The 12,593-nt window shown below is 39.5% G+C and overlaps 1 protein-coding gene across 1 annotated transcript in view; it reads right to left on the bottom strand.

The window, feature by feature from the left end:
* The window catches only part of PGM5 (phosphoglucomutase 5), a gene marked incomplete at its 5' end in the record, with an annotated part of 82,136 nt that overhangs the window by 49,979 nt on the left and 19,564 nt on the right, over positions 1–12,593 (bottom strand). Inside the window, 2 exons of the mRNA XM_084278059.1 lie at positions 9,959–10,113; positions 10,978–11,168. Of these exons, the coding sequence (XP_084134185.1) occupies positions 9,959–10,113; positions 10,978–11,168 (346 nt within the window). The remainder of the gene's footprint in view (positions 1–9,958; positions 10,114–10,977; positions 11,169–12,593) is intronic.

Below are 12,593 nucleotides of genomic sequence, written 5' to 3'. Positions count from 1 at the left end.
GGAAGAAAGCAGCTACACAACAGAAATAGAGAAAAATAAAAAGGAAGAAGAAACTTATAAAACGCTTAGAAATAGATTGTTACTACAGAATCACAGAATGGCTGAGGTACTTTAGTACACATAAGAAGTAGAATTTTAAACACACCGTTTTGAAACTCCGTGACAGAAAGGTTTTCTTTAAAATCAGCAGAAAGACTTCTCCATGAGGGTCATCCACTTACAAAAAATCCTTTGATAGGAGAGGTTTCTCCTGGGCTGGCACCAGCTGTGCTGATCAGCACAGACAAAGCGTGTTCAGACATGCTAATCCATGTGGGAGCCCGTCTAGGTCAAAGCCCAAAATAAGACTGCATAAGCCCTTGAAAGTAAAGGGACCTTTATTCTAAACTGTCATTTAGTAGTCACAAAGTCTGCTGCAACTGGCTTGCTCCGACTGTTTTAAACTTCCTCAGATTGTTTTGATTAAAATGCCCTTGGACTTTCTTATCAGGACATTTGTAAGAATTCCTGTTGTTTATTCATGGCTCTGTAGTTTTTCAGATATAAGACAGATGCGGCACTAAAAAGTCTGTGGACCTTCTACTACTCAACATCTGTCTATTGTACAGTCCAAGGCCTGCTCTGAACACTTTGCAAAAAGTGTATTTTTTTCATGTAGTTTTTCACCTGTGACATATTAAGTCCAGACAAAAGCCTGTTTGTGAGAACTGCAAATAGCCATACTTCTACTGAGAGTCAATCACATCTACAGAATGTGTTTATGTCCCACGAAGCACCAAATCTTGCTTGCTCTGACTCTGGTTGGACGAACTGACCTCAGGTACAGCCAAAGCCTAAGATGGAAACAGAGCATTGCAGAGTTTCCAACTCATCTTTTCCTTTCAAATGAAGGCAGCTTTCAATATCCCTTTCTGCACTCAGTCCTAAAAGCTGCACATTGCACAAATAATGAACCTGCTCATTTTAGGCTAAGCAGCTATAGCTGTCCACTCCAGGCACAGGCCAGAACACAACTATGAATGAGAATAAGAGTTGTGTGCAGTGTAAGGCTGTTCTGCAGCCTGCCATTCTTAATAGGGATCAGTTGCCTTCTGGCAAATTAATCTATCTCAGACTCAAAATCTAAGTTGTATGCCAAGTAAAAGAGTCACAGGACTGTGTAGCTTCTCTTGCCATTCAGCCATAAATGACTGAAATAAATTCCTACTGATATTTCACAGGACACCAACAAGTTTTCTGTCATTTTCTTCCCTAGCAGTGAAATGCAGCAACTAAAGAACACAAGATGTAGTACCAATTCATTCTCACCCATAAAGTTCAGAAGTATGCAGTACATTAAGAAATGTTTATTCCCATCTTTGGCTGAGAAAGTATCTGAGGGTCTGACTGCTGCTGTCCCAAGAATTGTTAAGAATAAACACTTCCCCACACGTATCCAAAATGTGGCCTGCCATGACTACAGTGATAAGCATCTTTTCACCAGTGCAGACTAGGATAAAACGAAACACCAGATAGCAAATAATACAGAGGGCTAGCTATACCACCCTACACTAAAGCACACCAAAGCCAGCATGAAGAAGAACACGAAGAAGACAACATCTCCTTAAAGGTATCCTTCAAAATAGTTGCAATGATGAATCACCTCCTCTGCTTAAAAGAACATTCAGGGACAAAAACATAACAGCTATACATACCATAACAAGCACATTGTAGAAATAAGAGGCACAGCTAATGAAAGGACATCAATGCCTTTCAATGACAGGTGGGTTTTTTTTTCCTTCACAAAGCTTTTCAAGCATGTCATATCTGTGTAAATAAAACATTTAGCTGCATAACATATTTGAAAGCTGGTGCTGAAAAAGTACCATTCTTTACTAGATATACCAAGTATACAGAGGACTTGCCTGGCTATTTCTAATATGGCGATGTTATTTTAAAAGTTACAAATTCTGAAAAAAAATTTCACATCTTAGTGCTCAATGACTTTGTATTATGCTTCAAGCATATTAAAGTATATTCATGATGGTTTGGTGGAGCTATCCTTAGGCAGCATCCCAGAACAAAACTCCATCTCATTAAAAAACTTCTTATACATGACATGTAAGCAGTTTGACAGACGTAATTTAAAAAATTCACAGCAAGCCTATTCTAGATAAGAGGAAGCATTACTGGCTTATCCTACTGAAGGAAAAAAAGTGAGTTCACAACTGGCACAACTTGTACAAATCGGTCAGAGCAAATGCAGTATAAATCTTGTAAAAAGATGTATTTATAACTTGGAGAAGTCTATATTGGAAGAATCCCCTACAACTCAACAGTTAAGGACATTCATGTAGAGAAAGAGATATACAGTGCCTATCCTGCTTCTGGCCAACCTATTCATTAAAACTGATGATCAGCAATAAGAGAAGAAAAGCAGATGTTTGAAAAGAAACAATACGCTGCAAATTCACAAGAAAACACAGTAAAAAAAATAAATTCATGAAGTATTTGTAAATGAAGAATTCATGGAAATAATCACAAAGACAGAAAGGTAGTGTGGTTTGCTGTTCTCCATGGCCAGAGTTAAATGTTTCTTTAATTACTATTTCTTGTTAAACAGCTATAAAAGGCCCTGTCCATTAATTAATCCAAATACTTTTTCCAGTGTTCACAGACAGAAGACTAAACTTTACAAGAAGAGCCAGGAGAAACACTCTCATTGGACAACACACCACTCAAACATAAAGGAAGGGTCCAGGGCTTCAAGAGTAAAGAAGGTTTCCTTGGGGTTTTTATTCCCTGGTTGAGACCTGAGTTTAGGCCACTGGTCCCCAGCAGCACTGTCTTTGCTGGTAGTAGGCCCTGGGTATGGCATCACCTGCAGAGGATCAGTCAGTCCTTCTTTCCTCACCTTTCCCTCACTCTATATGAATTTTTCTGTGTACTTTGACCTAGCACAGCACACACTAGCCCGTAATTGAAGCTTTGTTATGTCCTTGTGATTTCCTTCCATTATAACTGTATTTTAAATACCAAAGATAAATGTTCATTATTAGCTGTAATAATAAATCACTAATTCTATTAATAATAGATAACTACTAATAAATAATTAAATGATGTTCATTATTTTGCTAGTGCTTCCAGGTTGGAGAAGCAAAAGCAAATTGACCTAAGCTGAGAATGAAAAGAGAATATTTTCTTGGGTAATTCCTACCACCAGCCAATCCTTTCTTAGTTACCGAATTCTCACAATGATGTAGAAACTCCTGGAGCAGTGTTGTTGCCCTAAGCACTAAGTATTATCACCTGCTAATAATAAATAAGCAGAAATCCAGCCTTTCCCATAACTGGGCAAACTTTGCTAGGTAGAGCAGGGTGAAACAATTGTAGGAAGAAAGCTGATTTATTATTTTTCATCCCATTTTTGTGTCATTCATTGCTGCTCACAATGTTTGGGGCTCCTGCCCTAAAGAAATAAGCAAAGCTTCCTGCTTTACTTCAGGCAAAATGAACACCAACCTAAATTAGCACTGTGAATTTAAGATGCTTGCTTAAATTCATGAAGGAGGTTCAGCCTTCCTCATGGAACAGAGCTTGTTTATAGCTCATCACAGCTTTGCCCTTGACTGTATAGAGACATTTTTTTTAGGCAGAACAGTCACTGCCACTGCAAACCCCGCTAAAACCTGCCTCTAGCTGACCAGATAGCGAATGGGCAATCAGCAGTCACAGCACCATTGTGTCAAAGCTGCAGACAGCTGGGCTATCAAATATAAAGTGACAGTATCCCCCGTGGTAAAGCTTTTGCTCAGGGTAAGTACAATCATTGCACCTACATAGTGCTGCAATGACCTGGCTGTAGAAACAAGGTATTAGATAATACTAACCACAGTAGAATTCTATAAACAAGCCTCTTTTCCTGTACCAACTTGACTGCTATTTTCCACACGCACCCAGCTTCATAATTCCTACAGAAACAATTTTTACTCACCCTTGTGATTTCCATTTTGTAGACCATTAACTAACATCTCAGAATTTAACTTCCTTTCCTGTTATGCAAGCATCAGATAAATCAGAATACAAGGATATGAAAAATAATAGTTTGTTGAACAGGGTACACAATCCCTTACAATCCCCACAAGAGAAAGAACACCAACCTAAGGGTACGCATTGCCAGAGAACTGAAGTCTGGGGACATACTGCCACAATCCTGTTGATGTTGGAGCACATTAAAGCAGATGTTTCCTGTCAAGTGTTAGACTCTTCCTACAGTACATACCAGCATATTCCAGGAGTCACTTCAAGCAAATGCATGTAAATGTTAAACATCTAGAGTCAATTCTGTCAATTCTCTTGTAATTCACCACTCCATTTGTTAATGTTGTATCCCTACGTAACACCTAAATCCTCTGAATTATTGCTTCCTTCGGTTTAAGTTTAATAATGCACTGTGAAAAAATGATTAAACTACACATCACCATGCATAAAAGTGAACAAAGCATCAGATTTTCTAAATTCTTTCTTTCAAGTAGTATATACGATTACTTCTTTATAGCTAAGGATAAGCTCTGGTACAATGATTTAGGCCACATTCTGGCCACACCATAAGAATCGTGGTTTTCCTCTGCTCTCCACCATAGGAGAGAGGCCCATAGCCTCAGATGACAGCAGCCAAGTGGACAGGAATTGACCCAAATCCTTTACATGACAGTATTCTTATTAGCAAGGTCCAGAAGTAGGCCAAAAGATACAGTTGGGTACATTGCAATAAGAAAATTAAAACCAAATTACATCTTTCAGACAATAGTGGGTTTTGAGGACCAAAGTAGTGCTGTTCCAGAGCTATATTGATGACATCATCAAACACAACGAAGATGCCTAGATCAATCTATCTTTCTCTCACCAGAAGGGGAAAAAAAAAAACAACGTTCACACACAAGATCCATTTGACAAAGATTATCTCTGTTTACCTACTTTGGTAATCATCACTGGGAAAAGACTTCCAAGCTTTTAAAATTTTATTATGGAATAGTGGTAGTACTATTAAATCCCACTTAGATGTACCTGAAGGTAGCATTTTGTAACTTCTTAGGAAGATTGAGTCCTATCAAGTGTAACACAAGTTTTCTTTCTTTTCCTAGGCACTGTTTCTGCTACACCTACTATTGCAAATGTTGTAATTTCACTTTCAATCATCTTTATTTTAACACAGTTTTTCAATTTCTAGAGTTAGAACAGCAAAATATAGTAAAGAAGGAGTATCATCACTCAACAGCACAGCACTGATATTTTTAAGTTTAAGTGTGCTCTCCCTCTCTTGTTAATCAAGTCTTGTTCTTATTCTTGCCCATACTATTATATGATGTAGATAACATTTGGCCCTGAATGTCCTTTTCCTTTATTTATTTCTTCTAGCTCACTAACAAAAAAGATTTCTCAAAGTATTTTTAAACAACCGTTCCCATGGAGTTGAATGGTACTTCACATGCATTAAAGGCCAAACTATGACTAACTCAAGCTATCATACTTCAAGATCAAATCTAGCAAGGTAAAATGGACATGTCCAAGAAACCCATGGATGTAGATTAGTGTCAACAAGGACAAAATTTATTACTTAATCTTTGTAAATAAGAAGGTCTGCTATATATCTACTGTCTCAGATGGAATAAATGCTGATTTGAATGAATGACAGTCTAGATAGAAGAGAAATATTTAGATGCTTAAGGCATTTGGTTTAGATGTTGCACTGAGTGTACACGGCAGGGTTGCCAGAAGAGCCATCAGTGTGGCCTCTGTGAGGAGATAACAGGGTTGCACACAGCCAATTCCAGTCAGCTCCAACAGACCCACCACAGGGCACAACTAAGCCCAGCAGCGAAACTGGTGGGCCCTCTGGATAAACATATTTAAAAAGGTCAAAACTCTGGCCAGCAGTGAGGACTGAGAAAGAACATCAAGGTCAGAGAAGAAGGAAGGGGAGAAACAGCTGGTCCAGGTGCTGGAGCAGAGATTACCTTGCAGCTCATGGAGAGTACCCACAGTAGAGTGGGTGGATATTTCCTGGCAGGAGATGCAGCTGGTGGAGAGCCTGCACAAAACTTTTTTTTTCCTGAAAAACTGCAGCCAATGAAGAAAGCCTATGTTGGAGCAGGGAAACAATGTGAGGGACAAAGGGCAGCAGAGAGGAACTATAATGGACTGACCTCAACTCCATTCCCCATCTCCTGCACTGTTTAGGGTGAAGGAAGTACAGAAGGATGAGGGACGTACAATAAGAACGAAGGAATAAAGTTGAGCCTGAGAAAAAAAAATGGCTGGGGGAAAGGTGTTAGTATAATTTGTGGCGTTTCAGTTTCTCATTATCAAATCTACGATCATGCCTGACCTGATTGCCTTCTACAGTGCAGTGACTGGCTCAATGAATGAGGGGAGAGCAGTGGATATTCTCTATCTTGACGTTAGCAAGGATTTCAACTTTCTCCTCTGTAACATCCTTGTGGATAAAATGACATAATGTACAACAGGTAAGTTGACAGTGAGGTAGACTGAAAACTGGATGAATTCCAAAGCTCATCTGGAGGTCAGTCATCACTGGTGAGAAAATCTGGGGTCCTTAGTCCAGTTCTGGGCCTTCCCAGGAAGATATCAACCTATGGGAACAGTTCTGGCAAACAAAGATGACTAGGGGATTGGACATCTGTCATACTAGGAGAGACTGAATTGCCAAACCTCAAGGAGAGAAGGTTCGGGAGGAAATCTTTTCAACGTGCATAAATGCCCAATGGAGGAATGAGGGGAGGGATGAAGACAGATCCAGACTCTTCTGACAGTGCCAAGTGACAGGACAGGACACTTAAGTGTTTCTACTTATGATAAAACTTCTCTGCTCATAGGAAAAAATTAGAACAAGTTGCCCAGGGAGACTCTGGAGTCTCCATCCTTGGAGATACTCAAAACCCAAATGGACATGGCTCTTACCAACCCACTCTAATTGAACTTGCTTTGTAACAGTGTGTGGGAGTAGACTATGTCCAGGCATCCTTTCCAGCCTCCACTAGACCCCTAATAATTAATTCCTTCTTTTCTGCCAGAATTAATATTCTCAGTACATTTTTAAAATTAATTTTTAACATTTTCTTTCCAGTATGTGATGTGGAAGCATGAGCTTTATAGGTAGGTACACAAAGGGGTTCTGTGACAGTTGTCACAGGAACACAGAAGACCAGTTCATCAGAAAGTAATAAAAATTATCAAAAGCCCCAAAGGACAATGGATTTAAATCATTCACTACTGAGCAGTAACCTGAAACCTCTTGCAGGTCTTAAACAAGCAGCATTATCCATTGTTTACTGAACTTTCTACTCAGACCACAAAATATTTTCCTTACTGATTCTATTACACTGGAGGTGAGACATGCAGCAGCAAACACAAAGGGTATGCTGTCTCTCACACTAAACAACATGTTGCCTGATATCAGACAGCACGTTTTGGAAGAGGATAGACTTCCCTATTACGGAAGTACACTGATGTTTCAGTGATAGAAACCAAGGGAAGCTGCAACAGGGGAAGTTTAGGTTGGATATTAGGAAGAGGCTCTTTACTGAGAGGATGGCCAGGCACTGAAACAGGCTCCCCAGGTAAAGGTCACAGCACCCAGCTTGGCTGAGTTCAAGAAGCATCTGGATGATGCACTCAGTCCCATGCTCTGACTTGGCTGACCCGGTGTGGAGCCAGGAGCTGGACTTGATAATCCTTAAGTGCCTCTTCCAACCCAGGATATTCTATGACTCTAAACTAATACTGATATGTTAATTGAAGACAGAATACCTTAATCTTGCTTTTTCTTTTCGTCTCATTGTACTGGGAATAATGCTCTCATTTCAAAAGGCTTTTTTTTTCTCCTTGTAGGTTGGCTTGCTAGTCCATGGGAATAGAATACATATCCTTTTACACCCACTGTAAGATGTCAGTAACACTAGTGGAACTGTCTCTTATGTTTATAGATACATGAAATTGGAATTCAGTTCAACATGAAACCTCTTCTGAGAATAAACCTCTCTTACCCATTCCTTCAAGCAATATACTGGGTTTCATTCAAGGACATTCTATGATTTTACTGAAAAATGCCTTTTGCAGACAACCACCATTCTTGGAATTTTAGGAGTTCCTCATATGGGCTTCAGTAGAAATCATGGAAGACACAATGACACAATAATTCATGCAGTGAACCCCCGAGAAAGGTATTTATTATACTCCCTACTGTGTTTCAATCCGTGTAGCTAGCCAATACATAGGAAAAGTGACTTGCATAAGATGACTGAATGCAATTTCACATGTAAACTAGGTTTTTCAGTAAGTGAGGTCAGCACTGGAACTCTTGAGTTAAGCTGGTTATAGAACTTCGGCCACCAAAGCATGTGAATATCTGGGCAAGATTACTGCATTTTTAAAGAAAATTAGAATTCAGGCATTTTGAATTGTCATGCATGTGAATGAATCACAAAACAAAACTGAGCACTATGAAAGGGGAAAAAAATCAAGTGCCCTGGACACAGACAGCAAGCTTCATATTAATAAATATTTGTAAGAGTATCTGGGAAAATACTTACATCCTTCCACCATTATCAATTGCTCAGTTTTATTTAATAATCAGACCTAGCCCCACAGAACTAAATAAGGCAGTAATCACCATGAGATGATCTGTGCTCCAGAAGGTCAAGTAAACATAGTTCAAATAGTCACAGTGTTATTGAAGGAGGCTTGAGTACATTCATACTTTCTGACATATTTACTGAACTTCAAGAAAGACGACAAATATATTTAAATGTCACTGTTTCTTCAAGTCTTAGAGAAATGCAAATATCCCATGTTGTATATACAAAATGAGCCTCTATTTATTTAATACTGTATTTCAATATACTAACAGCTTTCACTTAAACAATGAGACTTTTGGATCTCTGAACAGAATAAACAAAATATAGTACACCCTGGCCTAACAGTACTCCATCCACCTACAAGTATGGAGTATTTCCCTGAAGACTCTGTCAATCATTAGAGGAAGCTGCCAGCTCTGAATTTAGTAACTTTTAGAAGTTTCCTGAAGAGAGAAGCACCCTAATAGCCTTGCTTTTCAAAGCGTAATCAATATTTTCATACAAGCTATGTTTCACTTGAAAATTTGTTTCATAATTAAGCACATTGAATAGGGACAACCAGACCAACACTGAGAGACAGTTGTCTCACTGAATGCTCTTACCACACAAAATATATAAGGAAATAACATTTTGGTTAATCCTGTATGCTGATATTTACAGAACATTTAGGCCTAGCTGAGACTTTGTGAAAATTCAGGTACTAACACATTCAGCAAATTTTTTAAGAGCAGATTTGACTTGTCAGAAATAGCTTAGGTATGCTTTTAACCTGCCTTGGAATGGGGAATTAATTTCATGACAATCCCTGTTGGGACATTTTTATCATAACACATGATATATTTCAACTGCTTAAAATAATGGGGCAGGGCAGGGGGGTGCAGGGGGAGGTTGGTTTTGGGTTTTTTTAAAAAATTCAGTGCTAGTTTAGTACTGAGTTTGTAGTTTATCTGCTTTAAACTTCCATGACTTACGTAAGGGCTGCCAGAATAGGCTGTAAACCTTTATTATTTGCTAAGAAAAAGAGGGAGGTATTTTGAAAAGGAATTAATATTCAAGTGCTTGTATTCTTAAAAAGATTTAACCTATTTATTTCTTTTCCACATTGATTTAAAAATATTTTTATCCAAATAAAAGCTCATAAAATTATTCTAATTAAGATCAAAATATCACTGAAACTAGTTAAAGCAATGAAGCACATAACGATTGCAAAGGTTAGAAGCTCTTACCAAACGACCTCACAATTTTAGAACTGCTAAGGAGTAGAAACCAGGGAGATAACTAATGTAATAAGCAAGGTGACAGAAATAAGTTTTTCATCTTACTTGTCCAGGGCTGTGCTAGTAGGCATGCTTCTACCAAATCCTCGGACACCCATCTGACAGAAGTATGGAATGCAAGACAGATTGGCAGCAATTATAGCCAATGAATCTGATGCATTAACAAAGAAACCATTTTGGCCAAGGATCATGTAGCGGTCCTGGAAAAGACAAGAAATTCAAAATAGGATCTTAAATCATATGTTTATTTCATTAGATATACTGTGGATAGGGGGAAAAAAAGAACAGGCTTTGGTTTTACTCTTCAGGGAGAATAATTTATTGGCATCACCCTGCCAAGTTTGTAATCTTGCTGTCACACCATCACTCCACTCCCTCTAGCCTTGCAAATCAAAGCTCCAGATCAGTCTGTAGTAGCTTCAGCCTCCTACATGCTTCTTTACCAGGTCTGCTTCTGCCAGTGAATGCTTGTGTAGAAGAATGCTTCTGCTAGTGGCACATATTATGCAGTGAGTAAGAGGGTGTTTTGCGTTTACTGACAACAGAAAACAGCCTCTGTTCTTCAGAATCTTTTCATCTTTTCTCACCCTGACAGGACAGAGAGCTGTTTCTGTACTCCTTCACTGCTTATACTGCTGCTAATCTGACACTGAAGGAGCTGAAACAAAGAAAGATTATGATGCAGTGCTTTAAAAATCCTCAACTCATGATGTTAAGCAAAAAGTACTTAAATTAGTTATTACATGTCCATTTCATCTATATATATGTGTCTCTGCCTAACCAGGGAACAAAGGCGTTACACCAGTACAAGATAAAAATAGCCTAAAATTTGAAGATTTCTCATTCTGGATTCAAATCTTGCTCAATTTGCAGTCATCTGCAGAGACAAATTACAACACGTGTCTGATTTATGGGTTGAAAATGCTGTCATTTGTACCTGAAAGTAATATCACTTTCAGCTTCGAGGGCTTACTGAGAAGGAACTAAATTATACTCACATGTCCTGTATCTGACCCCAGACAAAACAACGATGGTGAAACCTCTAGACAGATCAAAATACTTACTCCATCAGCATCAAAAGCAGCTCCAAATCCATACTCTCCACCTCTCATAGCCTCCAGCAAGGCAGTTGCATATGTTAAATTTGGATCAGGAGGTTGTCCACCAAAATCCTCCAGAGGAATACAGTTTATGGCAGAATTTGCAGGAGCTCCCAGTTCATCACACAGGATTCTTCTCACGTAAGGTCCCATAACTGCAAAACCAGAAATCTGCCATATAATCACAAATGCATACCCTTGACATTCAAATTTTTCACAGCACCATGGAGACTTGATACAAAACATAGATTCAGCAATTCTATGCATCTGTCCTAGCAAAAAAAGCCCACCAAAACTATTATTTCACAGAGGAGTATATGATTGGCTCCACAGTAAACAATCCATTCAGCATTAAAAACATAGTTCCTCATTAATGGAAGCAAAGAAGTAATCACTGAATGGTGAAAAATGCAAGTTTTATTTACTCATTGATCATACATGTAAAGGGGTTTTTATTTCTTAAAAATAAGATTTCATTGTACGTGTCCTGGAATGCAAACAACTGTTTAACACATAACAGCAAGGAAAGTAAACAAATAAACTTACCTTAGCACTCCAATTCATATTAAAAATCACCGAATCACAGAATTGTAGGGGTTGGAAGGGACCTCGAGAGATCATCGGGTTCAACCCCCTGCCAAAGCAGCTCCCTAGCTCATATCACTCAGATAGGCATCCAGACAGGTCTTGAATATCTCCAGAGAAGGAGACTCCACCACCTCCCTGGGCAGCCTGTCCCAGGGCTCTGTCACCCTCACTGGGAAAAAGTTTTTCCGCACGTTGGTGCGGAACTTCCTATGCTCCAACTTGCAGCCATTGCCCCTTGTCCTGTCTCAACAGACCACTGAAAAGGGGCTGGCTAATTCCCCGTGCATTCCATGCTTAAGATACTTATAGACATTAATTAGATCCCCCCTTAGTCTTCTCTTCTCAAGACTGAACAGTCCCAACTTACTCAGCCTTTCCTCATAGGAGAGATGCTGCAGGCCCTTAATCATCATCTTAGCCCTTCTTTGGACTCTCGGTCCTTTTAATACCAGGGAGCCCAGAACTGGACAACTCCAGGTGGGGCCTGACCAGGGCAGAGTAGAGGGGGAGGGTCACCTCCTTTGACCTGCTGACTACACTCCTCCTGATGCACCCCAGGATCCCATTGGCCCTTTTAGCCACCAGGGCACACTGCTGGCTCATGGCCAACCTGTCATCAACCAGGACCCCCAGGTCCTTCTCCACTGAGCTCTTCTCCAGCAGGTCATTCCTTCCCAGGTGCAAGACTCTACACTTGCTTTTCTTGAACCTCATCTGTTTCTCCCTGCCCAGCTCTCCAGCCTGTCCAGGTCTCTCTGGATGGCAGCGCAGTGTTCCTGCGTGTCAGCCACTCCTCCTAGCTTTGTATCATCGGCATACTTGCTGAGGGTGGTTGCTATTTCCTCATCAAGGTCATCAATGAAGATATTAAACAGGACTGGGTTGTCCAACAAAGAATTTTACCATATTTTAGTCACTACCCATAGATAATAAACAAAAACTTTCTCAAAACTAACTCCAAAACTACTCTGTATTGCTATTATATATCACAA

This window comes from Gallinula chloropus (assembly GCF_964237585.1).
Source record: "Gallinula chloropus genome assembly, chromosome: Z".
NCBI lineage: Eukaryota > Metazoa > Chordata > Aves > Gruiformes > Rallidae > Gallinula > Gallinula chloropus.
The sequence above is the reverse complement of the archived record's forward strand: the minus strand, read 5'-3'. Positions and strand labels throughout refer to the sequence as shown.